Below are 25,069 nucleotides of genomic sequence, written 5' to 3' on the forward strand. Positions count from 1 at the left end.
TAGGCCTGACCCGGGGCTGCTGGCCCTTGGGCCTGGGCTGGGTGGCTTGGCAGCAGTAGAAGCTGTCTGCCTCCCTTCCCAACCCATCCTGCGGCCTTCCAAGGCTGCAGGGGAGGGAGGGACTGTGTCTGGGTCCTGAGGAGGGATCAGGGCTGGGGTGCCACAGCAGTGGAGTTTGCCCCACCACATCACCCATCTGGCCAGACTAGGGAAGGCTGTGAAGTTGCACCCTTCCTGCCGAGCTTTTCCTTGCACCCCAGCATTTGGCCATTGATAGGATCGGGGGAACAGTGGGGTGTAGGGATAACAGCATTTAATGCACACATGCACTTGCTGCAGGAGACATCATGCCTCCCTCCCCCTCAGCAGCAGGTGGGTTTTTGCCACCCACACTGCCAGAGGCTGCTCCTAAAAACACCTGGAAAACACATCCTAGCTCTGTCTCTCAAGGAGATGCAAGAAGAGACTACTCGGGGGAGCACATTGTAGAGCCTTTCTCTGAAAGTGCCACCATCACTGCAGCCTACCCTGGGGGTCTGCAGCTGGCCCCAGCCTGCCCTTCAGGCAGCACTAACTTGAACGCTGATATCCGGGTGACAGGGATTTTTGTTATTTTCTGGCATAGCTCTGATGTACAACCCAAACCCATTCCTGTCCCCCAGGCTAGCTGTCAAAAGCTCCAGAGCTCGTGGCTCCCATGCCCAGATGCCCTCACTGAGGGGCAGGAGGAGGCCAGTTGGCACAACCTGGGGAAGTCAGAACAGCCCTGCAAGGAGCACAGCTGGTCCTCAGGCACACAACTAGCTCCAACTGTGACCAGCACACAAAGGGAGCTTTTTTCAGTACTTACACAAACTCCAGTGCAAAGATTTCAAAAAGGAGGAACCCAAAGGGTAAGAAGGTATTGATGTAATAGTGGATGTGGGGAAACGTGCAATAAGCAGCCTCCTGAGCCTTCACCACACCAGTGGGACCGGTCCCCCTCCATGTAGGAGAAGCCAAGGGATAAATTTTATTTTTCAAGAAATTCCATCCATGGGTACCAGTGCAGTGGTGTGAATTCCCTTTTCACCTTTTGAATTGAGAGTGTTTTAATATATTAACTGTGTTTTACTGTGGACCAAACTCTCGGAGTTAGCAGAAGCTGAAAGCTCCTCCAGCATCTGAGTTCAAAAATTGGGGTTTAAGTCCTGCCCCTCCATAGGCTGGCCTCCAGCTGTAAGCAGGCAGGAGAACAAGGCTCTCTCCAGGGAGGTAAAAAAAAAAAAAACCAGCAAAACCAATAAAAATAACAGCAATCCTAATCTTTTGTTTTGTTTGACTGGTGTAGGTTCCCCATGTACCTCTGTGTTGTGTAATTTGCATTTCATTGCTTTACTTTAATATGTTTTGTGTTCTGTTTAAAGACAAGAATAACTCATTGTGAAAAATTGGATAACTGTGATCGTGAATAAAGTTGATTTAGATATCCTGCAGCAGCATGGGTGACTGAGTATTTACCACTTGGTAAGTGCAGCACAACACGATGGCCAGCACAATGAAAAGCTGAGGTAAAAGCCAGGGTGGCATGAGAGCCTCTTCCTTAGGGGGAGCTGGGTGGAGAGGGCTCAGGCTTTCCTTTAGTGCTTGAGGATGGGAGGGCGTTGGGAGATGGATATTAATATCCCCTTGGTGGACACCACACACATGTAAGGAATAAAGGAAACCACAGAAGTAAAAGCCAGGGCTGAGAGCATTCCTGAAACCTTAGGCCCCACGCTCCTGAGCCTCTTCACCCCCTCCCCAAAGAGAAGTCACAACTTCTCTACTCTCTCTGCCTTGTTTACAGTCTCTTCTGTAACCACAAAAAAGTGCCCTCCACCAGCACAAGGAGAAAGTGTGCTTTGAGGAAATGCAGGACATGCTGCTCAGCCTAGCAGGGGCCAAGTAGGGTTGCTGAAAATGAGGCAGAGCAGTACCATCCTAGCCCTGAACTGAGCAACATACAGAGAAGGCCCACTGACAACCTGTAGTCTGGCCAAGCGAGATGCTAAGGTCAGATGCTTCCTGAATATGTAGCAAGAGACACAAGGATCCAAAGGGAATTTGGATTCTCCAGAGGTGATGCCAGTTCCCTCAAAACCCAATCCCCTGCTGCAGGTATCTGCTCAGGAGCACACCTACAGTACAGCAAATGTGAGCTTTTCTCCTCATCTTTTTGTTTAACTATTCAGTAGATCAGAGACTATCTGAATCACGCTCTTGTCACAGGACATAAATTTGAGTTGGCATCTTCTCCCTCAGTGTGGGTGCTCCATCTGCCAAGGGACAGGAACACCCCAGGAGTGGTATTCTCAGCCTCTCCAGCTGAAGCCATTCCACTCTTAACAGTTCCTCAGCAGCCTAAAACATTCCAGACTGGGTGAAGCGAAACCACTTCTCCAACCCAGCTTTCTCTTAACACCAGTCTGAAGAGATGCCAGCTGTTGGGACAAGGCAAGTCTGCTCACCCGTGTGCTGCCCTCCAAGTGCTGTTCCAGCTCCTGCTTTCCCCGGGATGGGAGGACCTCTAGTGGGTCTAGAAAGCCTCATTCCCTCAGGAGCGAGGGACAGAGTTGCTCAACACAGAATGCCCTAGAAACCGGCGGCACTGATTTGCCGGACGTGCTGAGCCCAAGCACTGCCACAGATTAGGACAAGTGAAGTACTATCGCTCTGGGCCAAACTCAAATCCTCCCCTTCCTTGGCATCAGCAAGAAGGACCATGGCACATCCGCCAGGTTTTCCCTCTGCCAGGCTCAGCCTGTGCATTCCCTCCTGCAGCTGCCACGTGCAACAGCCCCAGTGAGCTTTGCATCCTCATCTGCCGAGCATCGCTGGAGTCACCCTGCCCTGCCCTCTTTCCCCAGGCCATCGCCATCACTTCACCACATCCAAACCAGAGCTGCAACTTCGCTATTGCTCCCAAACTATTCTCCACCAGGACCAGGAGGGGTGCAGCACTGACCTTCCCCAGCGAGGGTATCCCAGCACCGCGGCCCTCCCGCTGCTTCACGCGGGGCTATTCCCGGGGTGTCCCGGCTGCGGCACAGCCCGCGGCGGGCGACGGAGGCGGGGGGGGAAGAGAGGGAGGATGCTCCCAAACTGGTCCAGGGGCTGCAGAGCTGGTCCGGCATCGCCACCTGGTGCTCAGTGCCCGGCCCGGCACTCAGCTCCCAGCTCCTCCCGAGATGGATTTTAATGAACACTGAAAATACACCTAAGTGGGACCAGAAAAATTCATCCTTGAGTGCAGCACAATTCCGGTAGTGGATTTCCCAGAAAAATGGGCAAGAGGGGAGCAATTAACAGTGAGTGTACAAGCGGATACATTAGCATATAGTGATTGCACCAGCCCAAGAAGACTCTTTCAAGCTGGTTGGCTCAGTCAGCACAAAGGGAAGAGGGGGCACAGCTCCAGCCGCGCTTGTCACTAGGTTTGTACCCAGGACTGTGGGCTGCGTCAGATCCAATTCCTGGCGGCCTTCAGAGAGCTGGGGTGCCCAAACAGGACTCCTTGTGCACCATCCACCTACATGCCAGCACACAGGAACATCTTCTGCAGTGAGGCTGGGAACTGAAGAACTAAAAAACAACCTTGTTACCCCTCTACTATTACATCCTTTGTTATAACCTCCTCCCCCCAGTATATCGCCTAATCCAATGCCTTTGGCATCCCCAAGAGATGTTCCTACATAAGGAGAGGGGATCCATTACCAGATATTTCAGTTTTACCTGTCTGCTGCTTTGCACAGCAATGAACTTCTATTTGCTGAGCTATCTGAGCCTCCAACCTTCAAAGATGAGTAAGAGGAGTCAGCAGTACCCAGCAAACTTGCAGGATCAGACCTTAGTATCCCATGTATAAGCACCAGCTGCTCTGCAGCCTGCACACAGGGGCTCATCCCACCTTGCAGAGCAACTCTTACCACAGAACCAAAGAACCACTTTTGTAAAAGTATGCTTTTCTTCTTATTTTGGACCTACCCTTCTCCAAAAAACATCCTCACTTGAGTACTGAAAACCTTAAGAACTTGCTCAACACAGACAAAAGTTCTTCATGTTTGAGGGCTGAGGTGACTAGTCCGTAAACTTTGTGGAACAGAAAAAATACAAAAATACAGCATACACTAACAACTTGGGCCAGGGAACAAGACAAGCTCCTGTATCCATTTAGCCTAAGATGAAATTTGCAATTGCATGAACGCACAAATTACAAGTTATTCTGGGAAAGATAAATTCAGTGGAATTCAAGTGGAATCAAAACAGTACTGAAAAGATTAGAAGAAAAACCCCAACAAAACAAACCAACTGGATCACAATTAAAAAGGTCAAAAATTTATTTTTCCTTAGGGCATAAGAGGCATTGTAAACAAAATACCATCAAACAAACAAATCACAAGTCAATTCTTACAGTCTGCAAGCATTTGAAGATAGAGTACCCTTTTCCCACCTCCCCCAAACACTGCAAGCCTGCTCAAATGGTAACAGGCAACAATCCTGGGCCCTGAAGGTCCAGGGAGTTTTGCCATGTCCCAAGCTGGGACTAAATTTCTCATGTAAGGAGGACACTGCATCTGTTTTATCAAACACTTAAAAAAAAAAAGTCCAACAAAATATAAATATTACAGACAAAGATCAGATTTAGCACCACCTTTGGTCCAAGCAATCAATGAACTGGGAGATGACAGGTACAGTTTGTTTAGCAAGTCCTTTCTGCCTGAGTCTTTGAAAACATTAGAGGTTCACATTGCAAGAACTTTTAATAACTCTGAGAAAACAGTCCTCAAACTCTGGCAGTCCCTCACAACCTCCCAGGGTTCTGCACACAGGGAGGGGGGAGCATCCTGGCTGGGCAGCAGCACCCAGGTCAGCAAAGACCACTGGCCGCTTGGCAGAGCCCTGTGGAACACAGCACCCACTCTGCCAAGGGTCTGGTCCTGCTCTGGCCCAGCAGAGCTCTGACTTCAGGCACGGCTGAGGACCAGGAAGAGCTGTGACAGGGTGCATCCTGCATCTGCCTTTCCACTAACATTTGCCACCCACCCTCCACCACCCAGCAGACTGTGGCACCTGTGAGCTGCCAGGCTGGGTGATGGCAGATGCCTGGAAGGAGCTGAAGTTGCCCCAATGCAAGTTATTCCGGAGTATCTGGAACATGCAAATCAGGATTTCTTTTATCAACTGTAGTTTACTTCAAGGCCTTTTTAGGCTCATCTTTTCCAATACACACATGCCCATCACAGACGCATGGTTCTGAATTTTTGCAAAGAGGTGTCACTGACCAGTTGCTGTGCCACAGCACTGGTGTATGCCAGGACACAGTCACAAGGACTGTGATAATCCTAGGAGAAAAATTAAGTTCATAAAACACCTGGCAGTATTTTATGTTTCTTGCAACTCCCTTTCCTGTAAGTGTCCAGAACTCAAATAGTCTTTTCCTTTCCTGCAGGAATTTTTGAGCAGACCTAATTAACCATTAAATACTGTTTAGTTCCAAAACAACACCAGCTCTAATAAATGCCTAAAGAAGAAATGCTGAGATCTACTTTTAGGCACAGTACTCTGAAGTCTTTGTTCTGCATCTTCACATGTACAATTGCCCAAGACAAATGGTGTTTCTCATTCTCTGTTGAGAGACCCATACAGAGTTTTCACCTTTACTGACAGAGACATGATTAAAATTTCCCAAATAAGCATTTGTTTTTACTTCACTACTTCAGAACACACTGCTCTAGGGAGAAATCCCAAACCTCAAATGCTGTCCATTGTTTTGCAGTTCTCTGAGCAAGCAGTTGGTCATGGCAGAGGGAGGAGAGCAGCCCTCTCTGTGTGCATTCCCTGTCCCTCACAGGGCACAGTCACAAGGACAGCTCTGGAAACAGTTCTGGACTGGGCACTGCAGTCAAGTAAAGCCTGCAAATCTGGATTAAGGGGGTGATAATGCTTTGCACAGCTCATTCCCCCCACCACTGTCATATCAAGGGAAAACGAAAACATTGTACTATGATGATTTCATTAATTATTGCTGGGACAAAGCCACACTTCTGTTGTCCCAGCCACAGAAACAGGCCCCCAGTACTGTATATGCCACCTAAATCCTCACAGGTCCTAGCTGATTTGTGCTGAAGCCTGAGGGAAATTTCCCCAGGGTCACTTGGCAAAAAGGAGACCTGTGTTTTCCTCACTGCTAATGCATCTTTTGTGTTGGCCCACAGAAAAGTCGCTCATCTTTGTTAACAGTACTCTAATCTGCATCCAGTCTTTACAAATGTTTACACACAGATTCAGGGACTAGTCACAAAAAGATCAGGTCAGACAGACTGGGGAACCTAATCCCTCATTAACAATAACTCTTCCCATCAGTGGCAAAAGATACTGTTCAGTGCAAGAAGTGTCACTTTCCTGGATTTCAGTTTTACTGGGATGACTGAGAAAGGCAAATTTTTTTTTATCATGGACATGATTTCCTTTCCTAGGAAAACCTCTCATAGACCCAAGCACATCTGGACCTTTGCAGGAGCTGTTCATTGTACAGTTTTATCCAACTGGTCAGCATCTCAAGTAAATTAAACAAAAACTGAACAATTGGGTTGAAGATACAGTTATTATTTCTGTCTCTAGCTCACATTTGCTATGACATGCTGTGAACGTCAAGATGCCTGTCACCTCTCTAAGAATTAATTAATGACCAAAAACTCTACCATCTACATGATCAACAATATTCACTCCACTACCTTCAGTGGAGCTGGATCAGAGGCCACAACAAAATATGGTCCAAAGCTGTTACCACAAAAAAGGATTTTCCCAGACTAATTTTCTTCCTCTCTTAGCTTAACTTGCAACCCAAAACAAACTAAATGGTGTCCTGCCCATAAACTCTCCTTAAAAAAAAAAAAAAAAAAAAAAAAAAAAAAGCCCTCACCTAATTCCTTCTCATATTTACTGCAACAGAAACCACACCAACTTCTAGACCTTTTCCCAAGCAGAACAGACAAATTGGTTCCCATACTAAAAACAAAACAAACAAAAGACAAAAAAGTGTCACCAACTTGACCACACACACACTAAGACCAGCCACACATTTCTCTATCTCTGGTCACCGACATACTCTCCCAAGATTCCAAGCTCCCACCAGGTACATTCCCACCACCTAACCACTAAAAAATGGAGCTCTACACCAACACAGAAATGACAACAGCATCTAGCTTTCAAGTTCACATTAAGAACATTCAACCACCTAAGAAACCCACTGCAAAACTTCCCTTAGACCAGGCCTAGATCCATATTTTTTTTTTCTTTTTTGGTCAACTAAAAATTTGGGACAGCAAACCCTCTAGGAGCTTCCAGTCCAGACACATGCCATTGCTCTGCTAATGCAGAGGAGCACAACGGCTCAAACAAATTTCAGCCTTCATTCACCAAGAGGTTTGGGCTCCCAGCAACCTCACTACCCCCAGTTTCCAGAGATAATCTGGGCTAATTAACAGCTCTGGAAACAGCTACAGATGTACAGAGCCAGCTGAGCTGCTTTCAACACCCACCTTGAGTTATCTGCATGTGAACTTTAGCCTAAGCAGCAATCAATCAAGCTGCTGGCAGGACTTCTGACATGACATTTGATATTGAGTCTTAACTGAGGAGGTTCATCTACATGATTCTCCCTAAACATTGCTAGCAGAGTAATAAGCACTGCTGTCTGCAGTTAAAGCTGCAATAAAGGAACAGCACTAATGTCATTGGCAGAGCCCTGTGGGACAAGGCAAACACAGTGCCAAGTCAGCCAGACAGCAGAAATGCACTTACTCTGTACACTACTGGCCCCACAACACTCACTTTGGACCCTCAGTACAAAAAAGTCATTGTAATGCTACACACACTCTACTTTTGCAATATTCCAGGTCTGAATCACAAGTAATGAGCAAGACTTTTCAGCAAGCCTGTTCAGTGTGATGCAGAAAAATTCCTCCTAGTGACTGGAAGCAATTATAACTTCCTCCTTCCCTGAAAGTCCAAGATAGGAAATAGTTAAGTCAGCTATTCATTGAAATACTTCATTTTTTAAAAGGTTTATTTTTCTTTTCTATTTATTCCAGTTTACTAATTGCTACAGGCTAAGCTCCAGTGACTGCACTATTCTTTTCTATCCTGCTTCAAGGGGACAGGAACAAACCGAATTAATGTGTTTTGGGAGACCTGGAATCAGGACAGAATTTGATGCCCCCCACAAGCCTAAACCCCAATAGTGATGATGGGATTTTGTTTATTTATTACTACTTCCCTGGTGACCCAGAAGCAGTTCAAGAACAAGCTCTCAAACCACAAAAGAACTGTTTGCACAGAGAAAGCTGCCATATTGCTTACCTTGCAGTCATCAGAGTCAGTAACAGCTTTGATGGAGAGCATCTGGAGAAGTCTGAAATATTTACCTAAATATTAAATGTTATATTTTAAAAAGTCTCTTTCAGTGCCAAGTGATTGTCCCTTCCACCTGTTTTTCTCCTCCACCAAACAGGGACCAAGACAGGTACCACTGTAACCAAATAACCCTGAGCATCAGGGAAAGGTCTCTAAAGCCAACATTTTGCTGTTCCTGCCAACATGGACAGGTCTAGAACAGCCATGCTCGCCCACTCCACCAGCTGAACCTCGGTGTATGCAAACTCCCAGACACACAAACTGCCTGAACTACAGCAAGCATATACAACCTTTGTTTGCCTTCTTTTGGTGGATCAGTGGCTTCAGGATACAGATTGTCATAGCACATTAGGGAATGAAAAAAATTAACTTTTCTCAATAACAAAAAAATCCTATCACAGAGCAGTGATGTATTTAAACCATCTATACAGAGAAAGCACCTGCAGTGTCAGACCAAATAATTTATGGCCTTATTAGAAACATCTTTTTCCTCATATTTTATCTATCTCTCCCCTGCCAATATAGTTACTTCTAATTTCTTTCCAAATCATCAACATAATTCCCATAATTTTAATCAGTAACAAACAGGAGTCTCAACTCAGGACAGTAGTGGCTTATGCTGACAAGAACAGGTCTGTAAAACGCCAGTGTGAAGCTTTAAACCAAATTTATTTATAAAAAAAAAAAAAAACCAAACACAAAACAAAAAAAATTGCACTCTCCAACTAAAAATCAACACTACCTTGATGCAAGAACAAATGAAAAACATAGTTGATGGGACCAGCCCAGCCCTGACAATATAAAATGGGGGAAACTACTTTGTTCTGCCTGTACCAGCCATGTCCGCACGCAGTGCGGCGCAGCTTCTGCTCCAGGAATTGCTGCAGAGTCCCAGCCCTGATGCAAGGGCACCCAAGAGAAAAAAATCTCCTCCTCCCACCCTTGGCAATGCATGCACACCCCACAAAACTGACACCCCAAAGTAGAGTTATGGGTGACTTTTTTACAGACACCTGTGCTTTGCTCCAAATTGGGTCTAAGACGGAGGAGGAAAAGCAGCAACAGCAACCTACATCCCAACCCAAAGTCAGCTGACTGGGGGCTTCTGGATCTGGCCTTACATACAGTACTTTATTTGAAAATTACAGACACACACAACAGACACGACTACTGAGCAGCACAGAGGGAGAGAAAGGGCAACACAAGCAGTGAGCAGCATTAGCAGAGGCCATCAAACAGTTCAAGTGTGTGGACACATTCCCCATGCATCATCGCAGTGCTGGTCCCTGCTTCTAGCAAGCAACGAAAAGCAAATGAAAACAAAATAACTTAGACAAACATATGCTCTCAGACCATCATACTGGTACTGTTGGCAGCTATCAAACACTGCACTGGTACACAGCACTTCACTACGTGGCTAAATAGCATCTGAAGCTGACAGAGAAGGAGCTGCTGGTGATGGAAAATCACCAGCAAATAGCAGCAAAGCTCCAGCTGGTTTTAAAGAGCTGCAAGATCTGCAGCACAGTGAATCATGGCAGGGCAGCACCAAGGCTCAGCAGTCCTGTGCACCCCCTTTGGAGGTGTAGGAACAGAGTGCACAGAGCTTGCTTTTGCTGAGAACAGTCCATGCTGAGCACCCACAAGGGTCTTCTGTCAGTGTAACTCTACTGATGCTTGCGGGCTTCTTGCCAGTTCAGACAAGAGCATGTGAAAGAATTAAGTTGGCTCCTCAAAACCAGATTCCTAATTGGTAAAGTATTAGAGGTTTTCCAAAATCACGTGTTTGATACTATTTCAGTACAGCTGCAGAATTCAGTTTTTCTGTTTGAATGCAAAGGTCTCTGGTAATACAAAGGCTTTTTTGACAAACTTAAGAACAGCAGGACAAAAATTAAGCAGAAAACTGAGGTACATCCCCTCTCCAGAGGAATGAACTAGAGCCAGAGGAGATGCACTTCCCAGCGCTCAGAGGATCAAGCGCTCTGGCTTTCACATTTCTCTTGCACCTTACAAAAATAGTCCAGTTTTTCAAAGGTAGTAGATTTTGCTGCTACCTGTAAAGTCACATTATTTTTGACAGACAGAAGTTCTCCTTCCATTCAAATAGAATTTAAGACAATACCTCTTTTGAAGAGCAAAGTTTCTGCCCAACTTTATTTAGGACCTGAGAGATCCACCTTTGCAAGCCAAGAATTATGACATAGATATCCAAAAGATCTGTGAAAATCTGCAGGTGAGAACTAATCCAGATAAAATGGAGACGTTTTCTTCTTAGGTTAACAATAAGGACAGAAAGAAAGGACCTGTAAAAATATTCCCATAGCTCTTGCAATAAATACAAGTAACAATACAGTGTCCAAACTTGGGACTGCACCAGCAGAATTATCTTCCCCTCTGGAGTTACCATCAATTCTGAAGTGCAACAGAGGACGTAGCCAGCAGAGGCAAACCAGAAGAGAGAATCATGCACGGATGACACACACAGTGTTTCAAGCATAGCTCAGAAGTCCTGTATTGATAAGGATGTTAATGCACATTTGATACATAATCCTGGCAACATGCTGCATAATCCTTACACTTGCACTAACAGGTGATACTTTTTTACGGAGAGCAGCCATTCCCAACCCAAGCCACCCCAGCTGTCAGTCTCTACCTACCCAAGGGTCCTGTTTTCATCCAGTTGCCCCCTCCCCTGCATTTCCCCTTCCCCTAAGAGTGCATGAATAGAGAATTGCAAACATTTCACACTGCACGTTCCACTCCAAGTCCTGGATGAGGGGCCTGTTTATTCTATGAATATTGCACTTATCCACTCACTGGATTTGCTTTTTCTCAAGATGCAGAGTTATTTGGGAAAAAATAGAAAAAATAGTAGGATACAACACAGGAAAATATGAGTTATTAACAAGCTAGCTATGAAGATCTAAAATTAAATAGTACTAGTTCTATTCTGTTAATACTAGTAATATGAAAATAATGAATGCTTTATCAAATTCCCTTGTTTTTCATATAAGATAAAAGCAGTAACTTTCTTTTTAACTGAGGAAAGCAATGAATATATATTACAATAAAATATGATTCATTAAGATCTGAAAGCGATGAAAACAATTATATAATGCCTTCGTCAAACTTTATAGAATCATAATGGAAGGAGTCTTCGGGGTGCACATCCACAAGGGACAAATGCATTTTCTCACTACACCCATGCAGACGTGAATTTCCATTTTGAAGAGTCTAGCTGCAAGTCAGTTTCAATCTTCCATTACTGTGTATTTGCTATTATTGAATACATCAATTTAAAAACTTCCTGTCGATGCATCAGTTAAGTACCCCAACACGTGCCCATCACCTCTTTTATCCTGGAACTTTTGGCTTGCAAAGGACTGGTACATATGACTACACTCACCCATTGCATGGGGTGACAGCTAAAACAATGAACAGGAATTGCCTCCCATGGGGAAGGACTCCTAACAAAATGCATGACTCTTGCTGTTATGAGAAAGTGTTTTGAAGGGGAAGACAAGGGAAACCAGCAAATAAACTTTTCAGGCATTATATAAACCTCAATAACGAACTCAGAAGTGCTCATTATTATTAAAGTTGCAGTATACAGCAAGACACAATTTTCACATTTTTTAATTTTGTTCTCTGGCATTAGAGTTTGGAATTTCTGCTGGTCCAAATTCAAGACTTTTTGGAAAATACAGAGAGTGGGCGAGAGCAAGACAGCAAGAGCAGCCGCCTCTCCCCCCAGAGGAGGGCCCCCTTCAGCTGCAAAAGGCTTTGCTCAAGCCCTGCACACTCTTCCTCTTAGGTTCAGGAATAAACCAGAAAGAGAAATTTAAACAGTACTATTGATTTCTGCATTGAGTGTTCACTGAGGTGTAACATTACATTTAAATATTGCTCTTGATCCAGTGTCAGTTCTGACAAATTTAGTAAATAAAAGGAGACGATAACATTTTTAGAAAAGAGCTAAAACACTTCTAGCACTACATTGTCCTCTGAGTACTCTGCCAGGTTTTCCTGCCCTGCAGTCGGCCTTTCTGATGTAGCTTAAGGCCTTTTCCTTTGTTTCACAGCTAAGCGTGAAAGGCTTGCTATTTCAGGCATCAGTAGAACTGACCAAAACTAGCTGCTTGCCGATTGAAAAAACAATTATTTTCCTGATATCTCTCGGCTGAAAGAATCAAAAAAAAAAAAGAGAACATCTCAGTGAGAGATGCTATGACAGCGGTAAGGCAGGAGGGGGAAAAATTGCTTTTGGGATATTTGTTTTAAAAGTGCCCTTTTAAACACAAGCAGCCAAAACAACCACCAAGTGAAGGGAAGCCCAAACAGAAGCTCTTCCACCAGGGTGGGAGCCAGCATGCCAAGTGGTGGCCAACAATAATTTCTGGCACCAAGTAGGTCATCTGCACCCCATCCTTTCTGCTGGTACAGGTTGAGGGCAGAGGGAGGCCACAAGTGTGGCTCTGCAGCCCATCTACAGGGTCTGGCCCCTCCTCAGGAGGGCATGAAGCCTTTGAGATGGGATTAAGGAGCAACTGAGCCATGGAGCTGCTGCATGAGAAAACCCTGGCAGTACTGCAGGCACCCTCACCCTGTGTCACCCTGTGCTGCCTGGAGCACGGCAAACCACCTCCCTGCAAAAGCCAGAGCTGGAGAAGCGAGCCAGCAAGATGGAACAGGAGCTGTGGGAGAGACAGACATTTCTTACAGAGCCGTCTCAGGCAGATCCTGAAGCCTCCTAACCCGAGCCTCATGGAGGACTTGCATCCACTGGGGCCAGCCCTGTGCAAGGCACATGGCAGCAAGGCACTGGAACTGCCTGCCAAAAACACCTGTGCCACCCCCACCCTGCAAGGACTCCTGCAGTTCAGAGGTGCCCTGGGCTTGGCTTTGCTGGATGCAAATGCTGAGTATTTCCAGTAGTCTGGGCTCTTCCATCTCCTTGCTGCTCTTCCCTCCTTGGATAGGGGCTCATGTCAGGCCATACACCACACTCAGAGAATTCAGTGGCTCAATGCAGAAGACATGGGAGCTGTGCTTTACATCCCCCCAAAGAGATGGCCTAGTGGGAATGTCTTTTAACAAAACTTTAGAATATTTTAAATAATAAGTTAATTCTTAATAAATATGTGCTTCAAGAAAATGATAATTATATACTGCACCTTTAAATAATGCACTTAGTTCTCTGCATTGGCTTCATTTTGGTTTCTTTTATTGTTAAAGTGCATTAATTCAAAATAATGAACCACTTCCGCATCATTATTGTTAAAATAAATCATTAACATTAATACGAATCACTAAGTCACTACTATTAGTACTGCAATCTAGCAGATAACTCTATGTATTGCTCTATTTAATACTGTCCAGCAGAAGAATATAATACTTCTATCATAATCTCACAACAGCTCCAGCAGTCCTTTATGGCTGCTACCGTATTAGTACAACTAAAAATGGGGAGAAGTATGAGAGACAGGGCCACAATGTCTCAGATACACATCCAGTAAGATGTAGCTAACTGGATATACACTTACACATCATATGGTAAGACATGAAGGTACAAAGAGGACCCCGCACTGTGATATGAGCTGTTGTGCAGTTACACCTCCTTCTCCTGCCACAATTTAAAGGGATCCCAAACAAACAGCCTCCCCTCCCCACCTGCATGCAGAGAGCTGCTCGAACCACAGCACTGTCTGTAGCCTGTAGTTGTGGCACCTGGATGTTGTTTCAGCTACTGAAAGGACATCAGTCACATTAGCTGTAGGCAACTCTCTCGTGTTATCATGGAAATTAATAAAACCCCCAAACCACACACACACAAAAAAAGAAAAAGAAAAGTAAAAGAAAAGAAGAAAAAAAGAAAAAAAAAAAAAGGAAAAAGACAAGAACAACAAATAAATCTCCTAATTTTTTTTTTTGGCAGTGAAACATCCCCAGTAAGATATGGTATTGTTGTGCTATTTTACTCAGCCCCTTGATCCCAGCTATTCTGAAGCCTTTATAACCTTTAACTTCCAAGCCAAATCAGTATAAAACTGGTGGAAAAAAGGGCATGTAATACTTTGTGTAAACCAATAGTGAAATGGTCTGCCCCTCCCCCTTAGAACAGATTTACAATGCTAACTACTATTTAAAGCAATTAGATATTGATCTTGAGTGATTAACAAGGCCATTTAAGAAAACCCCCAAGCATGACTTCCTTAAGAACAGTAGGGATTTAGTAAATTATGTTTACAGTACAAGGCTACCTCACAAATAACTCCATATTCCTAGCCTTTTCCAATTGATACCCCCTTCCATTTCCCACACTACCCACACCATGTGCCACATTTCAAAGCATGAGTTAAGAAAGGCAAACAGAACTGGAACTAGAAGAGGCAGCTTCCTGGTTAGATGCACTGTTGACCAAATTGCTTTGATATTAAATCTCTGAGCCTGAGAAGCCCAGGCCCACTTTCCAGTACAAATGTACTCTTTGGATTAAGTGGGAACAGAAACACATATTTGGCTCCTACTTCAGTTTGTAGCCTGTAAGTCTTCTCTTGGTAGAACCAGATACACACACACACAAAGAAAATACAGTAAACCCAGAATGCACAGAAAAGACAAAAACAAAACACAAAAGCAATTCCCCAAAAATATACAAATTATGTGCAGACTGAGCTTGATGGCTTTTTTTTTTTTCCACTCATTGTAAACACTGATGTTGCAGAAGGTTACAAATATTTCTTACTAATATCTTGGTGGGCCCTGCCAGCAGCCAGCACCCTTGGATTTGGACCAGAGGGCAAAACAAGAATTAACACATTTGACAGCTTTGTCTTTAGTGTGTTAAGGGACTTTGCTGACTTTGGTAAGTTTTGAGAAACCCAACTCTGGGAAGAGAATCAACCAGTATCACCTGGCAGGAGTCAGGCACAGAACCAAACATGAAGCCTACACAGTAACTGACGTTCTTAAGCAAGGGGTTTGTAGGTTTTTTTTACAAGCACCAGTAGGCATCACTGCCCTAGAACACCTGAAATCCCAACTCAAAGAACAAGACAGAATGAAAGGAAATAAAAAGCCCCCAACCCACACCACCTGATGGCCTTTTCCGGTGAGTTAGCTGTAACAACACTGACATCAGAGACCAAAACTCTCCATGATGAAAAGGCTCCAACTCTAGACCTACCAACTGTTGAGTATAGTAAAAAAAAAAAAAAAAAAAAAAAATTGAACATGTCCAAAGGATTAGAGTCCCTCTGTGTTTCATAAACTTTCATTTGCTTCTCACTGTAAGTTGTGGAAAAGCATCCAAAATTCTTGGGTGTTCCACGTATGGACAAAAATGAGGAGAAAGGGAGCCAGGATTGTAAAACAGTTTGGCACAAAACTCCCCAAGTAGATGCATGTGTATTTCTCTCACAAAAGGCACACATTTGGTTTCCTATCAATAATGGGAAGGATGGGATGTCATACCCTGTTACACATACAAGATTATTAACAACTTCACAAAAAGGCATTTGACTATGCTGCATCTTCCTTGTCGTTGCTTACAGCATGTAAACCCCACAAACCTCTCCAGAACATGGCAGATTTGTCCTCAGTATAGACTCCTTTGTACAAACTGGAGCACAGGGAAACGTCTTTTTGTGTAGCAATTGTTTTTTCCACATGTACACAGCAGGAACAGTATAAATTAGGGAGATTAACGATATTGCAATATTAGTTCTTTTTCTCCAAATAATTTGAGGGCACCCAGCCTTTGAATGGCTTCACACCATTCATGATCTGGCAGTACCACCAGCCATTTGGGTTCCTTTCGAGGACCTCCATGCAGACACCTTCCTGAAACCCTGCAGTCTCCTCATCCCCTTCATAGTCTGCAATGGAAACATAGATGTCTTTGAGATTGTTGTGGATGAACTGGGATTTCTCAATGGGCTTTGGCCTGACTGTGGAGACAGGGATCCCATTCCTCTGCGTGGGGAGGTTGGAGGTGGTCTCAGAGCTCTCTGTGCCCAGCCGCTCCGGCTGCTTTCCCTTTGTGTCACCAGGCTGTGGCCAGGCATTGCTGAAGGAGGAATTCCGACGGACGGTCCTAAGGTGATCTGTAGTTGTTAAAGACTCATTTCTGCGCAAGGAGCATGACAGGTTGTTATCCTTTGGGGGTGGAGACACAAATACTGACTGCGGACGGACAGCAAGTTGCCTCACACCGTTCCTCATTTTAACTGGCCCTGATGCTTTTGAAAAACCACCAGGAGGTTTGCTTGGGATGGGTGGTGTTGCACGTTTGCTCTGGTTGATGGTGTTCAAAGCCTCAACCCTCTTCTCTATCTTCTCTAAACTGTTTGACTTGTTTTCATTTTTCCTGTTCCTGGCAAATGAGGAGTCAGTCTCTGCTGATGTAGTTTCTCGCTGGTTATCAGGGAGAGCCAAATAATGGGAAGGAGCCCAGCCTTCCATGTCTCCGTACTTCAGGTACCACCATCCACTGGCTTGCTTTTCCAGCACTTCCACTTCTACTCCTGCTGGGAAGCAAATTTCAGAATCCTGTACCTTTTGGTATGAGTCAGTGGTCACATAGAAACATCTGGAGTCATTTTCTTGCTCGGTTTTGGCTGTATGGCTGGAGCAGAAGATGCTACGGGAAGGAGCTGTGATGAGATCAGCTGAGCTTCTCCGAACAGGGTCATCCTGGTTCTCAGAAGCTGTGCGGGGGGGGCTTGCAGACTCTTCACTTCTTGAACCTTTGAGTCCACCTCTGAGCTGCCCAGTTGGCCTCAGCTGACGCCTTAAAGTGCTAATATCCATCTTTTCTTGACTCTGAGAGTCTGCTTTGTTCAGGAAAGGTTTGGGCCTAACAATTGGCTTTGCTCTGATGGAAGGACTCTGCCCGGGATCTTTCTTCATGCCTGTTCTTGGCACACTACGTAAGCCAACATCTGAAGCTGATCTTGGTTTTGTCTCCTCGTTCCTGGAATAGTGACATTTTCCAAGATCAGGCTGAATGTTTTTGTCTGTCTTGAGCTTCACAAGTGATGATTTAGGAGAGCTGGAACATGGAGAATTTCTTCGTATCAAGGACAGAGAGGAGCTCTTCTGAGAATCGGAATCCCCACTAGATTCCTTATTGGACAAAGCATCTTCCACATAACGTCTGAACCCCTCGTTCTCATAGATGGTTTCTTCTTCATGAGCAGCTTCTTCTGAAGACTCTCCTACTTTGAACTTAGCTTTCTGAAGTGATGACACAGGTGAGGGCTTGAGGGGCTGAAACAGTCGTTTTTCAGGAGTGCCCTCTTCATGATGACCTTCACTCACTTCGCACTCCAACTCAAAGCCAAAGGCAGGCACATCATACTCAGGCTCTTCGTATTTCAGCTTGTGAGGAGAGTCCTGGGTATCTCCTGAAGAAACTGCTCCAGGAGTTGTTCCTTCTTCAGAGTCTTTTGGTTTACTGGGAGGTGCTGGGGGAGGAACCTTTGGGCGGGTTAAAGTACTGGTTCTTCTGTTCAAATTCGGTTTCTTTCTCTTGTCAATATAAGACGCTGGAGCCCATCCTTCCTTCTCTCCAATCTGCACATACCACCAGCCACCAGAATTCTTTTCTATAACCTAAGAGGTAACAAGGCACATGTGACTTAGACAAAAATCTCAACCCACTGCTTTCCACTCCTCCCCTTCCAATCCACTGCCAAGCAACAGATAAATATTACGATTTTTCCAGATACACTGTTAAGGCTCACCTCTGCTTTTTGTCCTCCACGAAAGCTTATGCCATCAGAGATGCACGACTGGAATTCAGCAATGGTGTAATATTCCACTTCCACGGAGGGTGGCTCTGGTGGCTTGGGTAACTGAAAACCCTACGGCAAATAGGATGCTTTGTTCATTCAAACCAAAGAAACAGTCAGCTGAACAGCAGCATGAAAAAAAAAAATTGCTTTTATTCACTAAGACTCCTCTTTCTTCCTGTGCTACTTCCTAATGGTAACTGCCCAGTTCTCCAGAGTGGGAGCTGATGCATTGATATGGGCTAAAAGAGAAAAGCCTTTCAACATATTCACTGTTCATGCCACCTTCACCAACTATTAAAAGTGTGATAATCTTTACCTGAATAGTAAAAAGTTTTACTCGTGGGTGATAAAGTGTGAGCTGCCATTCCAGGTACACTAAGAGCAGCCCATTTATGCTGAGATTTTGTCCAGAAAGACCCAGCTCCTGATGACTCAACGCAACTGCAGAAAATTGCATTGCAACAGGCCCCTAACAGATTCTGCCTATCATTAAATATACCATTTAAAAATGTAATCCCAATGATTTATTGCTCTTAATCTGCTGCTGGACTTTTTAAACAATCTTAATTAGTCAGTGATATAAGCTAATGGACATCCCTGGCAGCAAGAAACAAGGATAATATCATAGACCCCCCCTAGCTTTGCCCAGCTGAAGTGCTAGATGGGAAGGACTTTACTATTTGATCAAAACAATTCCAGTTCCTCTCCACAACAGACCCAGAACCTCTACACAGTCCCAACACAACCTTCATAAAGGCTCTATGGGAAGTGGGATACTGCTATTTACAGCCATTCTGGCATCATACCAGACTCTTCGAAAAGCTAAGTGCCTTTACATTAAGCTGCCACATTTTAGAGTTTGCTGTAATTATTTTTTAAGGTGACAAATGGGATAAGGGTCCTTTCAGGAATTTCAATATTGAAATCTTTTCAGATTAGCACAGTGCTCATTTGCAGGGCAACTAGATGATGGTGAAGCTGCACAGCTTCTACACTTCCCTACTCAGGGTTCTATGAAAGAACTGCAGTTCTGTCAGGATCTCTTGACCATAGGTCAGAGCATCCACAGACAAAGACACAAAATGATCCTGAGCCATCAATGGGAGAAGGGCAAATCACATACTGTGCTTTATTCTCCTGCTCCTCCATTTCTGAGATAGCCTTTCTGTAACTAACAGTAGATGTTTCATCACACACAGCATGTGGCATTTCACAGAGAATGTATCTCTGCACCTTAGGAACTGTGTCTAACAATGTTATAATTGGATGTTTCTCCACTATAAATGCTGAAATACAGCAGAAGCACAGCCTAATAAAATGCCTTCAGATAATAAGATGGTTTGGATTAAATGAAGATAATTGGAAACAGCAGATATGCTCAGGGTTTCACATATAATATCACTGATATTTTTAGCATGCAATTAAGTGTCATAGTCTTGCCAAAATAAAGTCTAATTGAAAATAATGCAAAGAAAAATAGGAAGAAAATGCTAATATGCTATTCATGTAGTTTGTTAAGAAGCATCTCTGGTGACAGAAAAATTACAAGTCACATACTGCTCATAAAGGGTACAGCAAAACTATTAGCATGACTTTTTATATAAATATACTACTGACTAGTTCCTATTGAAGATGACAGTTCTAATCTCAAATTGGTACAAACTTCCAGAATTCTAGCTTTGGGGATAAGAAATCATAGGCGGTCTCATTCCTGTAGCATACATCCTTCCACAGGATTCCAAGCCACTTTAAACATACACGAGAGTGAAGCTTCACCACCTCAAAGGTGGTAGCAACAGAAAGAGGGGAGACATTCCCAGTTGCTTAAGAGAAGGTCAAAAGTTTCAGTCTGGGCTAAGGACACCCAGAGGAACTTCAAACTTCTGAGTCAGCTGAACAAGTTTCAATGCTCATGCACAGAACACAGCAGCTCTATCATATTCTCCCTGCAGACCTGATTAGTTGGGGCAACATTTTGAATAACAGAAAACCTGATTTATCATTAGCATGCCCTGAGGTCTGCTCAACACTTAAACAATGAAATGAACAGGCATGGAAATAAAAGGATCTCTCAGATATCCCCCCCACCTTGTACAGCTGCACAAAGTCTAACAAAGCACCCGGACACCTACCCACTGCTAAGATAAACCATAAATCAATACACACCAGACTGGACTCTCTTCTTGGGGGTGGCCTTGTTCTTAGATTCGGAGAACCTGAGCAGGAAAGGGAAAAGGGAGAGTTTATTTAACTTTGCAAATACTGCTAAACACATTTTTCAGCAGCTCTCTGCTGTTACACAGTTTGAGAATAGAAGTCAGTATTTGGAATATTTAAGGCACCTCTATGAAACAAGATAGGAAACTATGAGGGTATATTAGAAATACCAAGGTAGCTTAGCTATTCATCTCTGCTAAGCCAGCAAATTTAAGAGGAGATCACTGCCAGAAAGTAGTGGATTGTATTTTCTGCTGGAACTGACCAGCTCTGTTGGAGACTGGCCAACAAAGAACTGGCCTGATACCTATTTTCCCCCCAGCAGTAAAAATAATTCATTAAACACTCACACTGTCCTCTCTCATAGTATTTTGCCATTCCTTGCACAGAATAGTGTCAGCATCTGCATTTTGCAGATGAAGTAGTAAAATCATTGTAACTTGCCCCCAGGAAAACAGCAGAACAAATGCAAGAGAAGACACAGGTGGTCTCCTCAACTTGAACATGCCATCACATCATCTGCATTTCTGGGGTAGAAGGGCACATTTTAGAGTGTTCAAAAGGAAAAAAGTATTCTTCTCTGGAAAAATTAACAAAGTTAACACATGCAGGGTAAGATACAGAACCACCAGCCAGCCTGTGTATAACGTGAAGTCAAATTTTATCACTACTAGTGAAGGACCACATTCTGGAGTCCCTGTTGATACATCTACAGACTATGCAAAGGTCTGTTTGTGTGGAGTGGGCTGTAAGGCCAGGACATGTGGGACCTTAGCTGACAGGCAATGCCAGCCCTGAAAGGTAGAGAACAAGAATTCATTGCAAGCCTGTGAAAACCCCGACTACTTTACTGCCTTACTTATTTGAGCTCTTTGTGGTGCTATTCTTGCTATGGCTGGGGATCCCTGGGCCAGTTTGGAAGCCTGCTTGTCTGAAGTCATCATGGCATTGCCATTAGAGTCATTGCACAGGATGGGCAAACTGATTTCCTTCTTGGTGATATGAGTTTCTGCAGACTCGTTTTCTACTTGAGCTTCCTTGTCAGTAGATTTCTTGTTCAGCAGGTTACTGATCTCCATGATGTTTCCTATGATTTCCACTGGCCCAGTTAAGTTCTTTTTCCTAGATGGAAGATCATCTTTAGCCTTCTTCAGGTATGAAGCTGGGGCCCAGCCTTCTTTGCCCAGATACCTGCAGAGGCAAAAGTAAACACCACCACATCAAACACAGCCTTCTCATGCATTTCAGGTAGAACAGCTAAAGCAGAAGTGATGGATGACAACATCAAACAAAGTTTGCAGCTCTCAAAAAAGATTTTGTGGTCTCTATTCACTTATTATCTATTGATTAGACATATCAAAGTCAGCTGAGCCAGCAGTGAACTCTGTAGTTGAAAGCCACTAATCATCCTAAGTAAGGAGTCTCTTTGGACAAGAAATAGTTACACACAAGGTAAAGAGCTTCACCAGTTTGTTTTATGCCTCCCCTAGACAGTACCAGGCAAACTCAGTATTTTCCCATACAGCCAAAAAGCAAACTAGTGAGTAAAATATTTTAATAGTTTCTAAACTTCCTAGTGGCAACTCAAATTGAAAATGGGCTAAAATAAGGGTGTACAGCACCTGGTACAGAGAACCTGTGTCTGCAGTTTAGTTGCCTTGTGCAAGTCTCCCTCCCTGAAATCACAAAGAACACTGGCCCTCCTTCCATAATTCCCAGCTCTGCATGACCAGCTTTCTCTCATGGAGCATATGGGACCCTGAAACTACTACAGCTTCTTCTAGCACTGCTAGATCAAGAAACAATTTGACTAAGGAAAAATGGCTTTGATGGAGACTCATTTTCCTGAACTAGCTAGAGGCTATTTGAAGAAATAAACTGGGAAATGTGAACAGACACCTGAATCCAGTGCATGTTCCCGAAGCACCATCCCGAGCTGATCATGCTACACTTCAAACTGAAGTAATTCTTCTACAACTGGGCTTTAGGGAAGATGTTTTTTCTAACTCCTGCCATTCCTAACACCTCAGCAGGGATTTCAGATTACAATCAGACTCCAGGGAGGACAACCTGGATGAACTCTGCTTTCCCAAATGAAACCCTAACTTGCCATTTCAGTGGGAGTCACTGAAAACCTCCTCTCTTTAATCTCTCAAGATACCCAAAGCAGCCACTTGAACTATAAAGTGGGAAAGCAGGCACCATTAAAATCCTGGTGCCCAGGAAGTACACAGGTTAAAACAGTAGGACTCCAAGGTTCTTTATTGAAAAGGGAGCCTCATTAGACAGCAGAGGAAGGAGCTGGGGCACATGGGATATGAGCAAATCATTCCCTGGCAGGTGAGCATCTTTGTCATGACAACACTTGCATTCTGAGGTTTCCAGTGAGATCTCCGCATCAAGTCTCATCCTGGGCTCCCTCACCACATCCACACACTTGACAGAGGCTCTGGGACTTTACAGGCAGAACAGGAAAATGCAGTGTAGATTTGATTCTCTAGACTTCTTTATTACTCTTCCTGTATAAAAGCAAATACAGTTGTTGTACTTCTAGCAATGACTATGAGGATCTTTCTGTCCAAAATCCTACCTTTTCCTCCCCACCCACCTAGACCAGGCAGGATACTAGAGATTCTGCTTCTCCCTACGTACCTGCCTTCTGTCACACATGAAGGCAAAGATAGAGGATCTCTCCTGCTCAGGAAGTTTAGTGACAAGTTTTTCCAATTATTCTGGTGTCAAAGGAAAGCATCCCAACAATTCTGAGTTTTATTTGATGCATGAAGACTAACAAGAAGTAGCAATCTGGTACTATCTTGATTTGACTTCTAAAAGATACACAGCACCCACTGAGTGATACTGTCTCAAGCAGCAACTTGGATCTATTCAATCCTGTCCCTTTTGAGGCTTTTCTGCTAGGCCACAAACCAAGCCAAAAAAGGAAAAGGAACAAAGGCCTCAATACATGCCACAATTCCTGTTGTGTCAAGGCATCACCCAGTGCCCTTTTCCAGCCCTGAGGACTTTTGGCTTCATTCCCTTTTGCAGTTGACAGCCCTTTTGCAGAGCTACTGACCAATGCTCTCTGCTGCCTTTGCATCAAGTAAGTTTTTTTAAAGGATATTTGTGAGTTTATATGATGTGGAGGTGTAGAGGCCTCTGTCTGTGAGAAAGCCACAGCGGCCAATGCACTGAGGACTCAGTACCAAAGGTTACTTTCAAAAGAGCTTGACTGTGCAAAATCAGCAAGAAAAAACAGTTTACATCCATCTTAGTTTGTGGGAGACTTACCATGTTTAAGATCAGAAAGACAGCCACAGGCAGGTTCTGTACTGGCCTGTTAGTTCTCCTGACAACTGTATGCATTTGGATCAGCCTGTGTAACCCCACTGCTACAAATACCTCTGATCTCACGTGGTTTCTCCCAATGAATAATAGCAGCAATAGATGGACAGTTAATAACTCTGGGCAACATGTTCTCAGAAGAGAGGCTGCTATAGGACACCTCTCCGTGTGTTAGCCAATTTAACCTGAAGTTAATGCTGAGCAGTAGGTACCAGAAACTGCTTTATTTCTGCAATATCACAAATAAAAACTACTTCTGTAAGTGAAATATGTTCACATTTTTTACCTTAGTCCTTTGAATTTGGTAATCTTTCAGCCATTTGAAAATATAACCTTAGCAGATTCCTTGATCTTCCCCATTTCATAGAGGAAAGAACAAAAACAACTACTAAGCAGTTTCAAAGAAGTCCTGAACCAGTAACAACTTTCATTTCACATCCTTAGAGTTGAATCACAAGTATCCTTCCTTCGTTTATATTCATAACCTACTGGATACATTTCAAACCTCATCCTAGATTCCTCCTTGTTTCACTGCTGTCAGCATCTCCCAGCTGCACTTCATTCACATGGACTGAGGCTCACAAAATGAAGATGATGAAGGCAAAAAACAAAAGCTTTATTTAGCATATTGGTACTTACTTGCCCTGCACCCAGTCCACCTGGGCACCACAAGATTTTATCTATTACTGTCACCTGGAGGCAAAGTAGGATCTAAATGACAGATGCTAATGCCACACTGGGAAGAACAGATGTACTGAATTCAACAGAACAGTAAGCAGGATCCTAGGACAGAGCCTTTCTTTAATTTCTCCAGACAGACACCAATACTGCATCTAGCTTGTACAGCACTGAATTGGGAGGGTCTTAGGTGCAGTGATTTGGTTCCTTCATGCTTCTAAAACCCTCCTGTTTATATTACATGAAGGAAAAAATGGATTAAAACCATAGGAATGTCAAAAAAGTCAGAAGTGCCTCTGTAAGTCAGAGTCACATCTGCTTTCCAGCTCCAGAGCACTGGAATTACTCCAGAGGGAAGCAAACCAGGGAAATAAAAAAAAAAAATTAAAAAAAAAAAAAAAGAAGAAAAGAAAAAGAAGGACAGGAAATGAGGATCAGCACATGGCCAAGAATTTCGAGAAATTACGTATTTAAGGTGGAACAAACTAATGTCTTTAAGGTGGATTCCATTTACAAACTACTGGATTTGTTTTTATCTCTACACACTGAAGCGTGTTCAGTCTGTTATCCAGCCCAGGATCCAACTGCATTCT

At 43.9% G+C, this 25,069-nt stretch overlaps 1 protein-coding gene across 1 annotated transcript in view; it reads right to left on the reverse strand.

Moving 5' to 3' along the window:
- Positions 1-15,648: 15,648 nt before the first annotated feature.
- SH3PXD2A (SH3 and PX domains 2A) overlaps positions 15,649-25,069 on the reverse strand; it is a gene marked incomplete at its 5' end in the record, with an annotated part of 198,359 nt that continues 188,938 nt past the window's right edge. Inside the window, 4 exons of the mRNA XM_082285840.1 lie at positions 15,649-18,054; positions 18,186-18,305; positions 20,403-20,452; positions 21,313-21,644. Of these exons, the coding sequence (XP_082141966.1) occupies positions 16,159-18,054; positions 18,186-18,305; positions 20,403-20,452; positions 21,313-21,644 (2,398 nt within the window). The 3' untranslated portion in view covers positions 15,649-16,158. The remainder of the gene's footprint in view (positions 18,055-18,185; positions 18,306-20,402; positions 20,453-21,312; positions 21,645-25,069) is intronic.

The sequence above is a fragment of the Coloeus monedula genome, assembly GCF_965178545.1.
Source record: "Coloeus monedula genome assembly, chromosome: 8".
NCBI classification, from domain to species: Eukaryota; Metazoa; Chordata; class Aves; order Passeriformes; family Corvidae; genus Coloeus; species Coloeus monedula.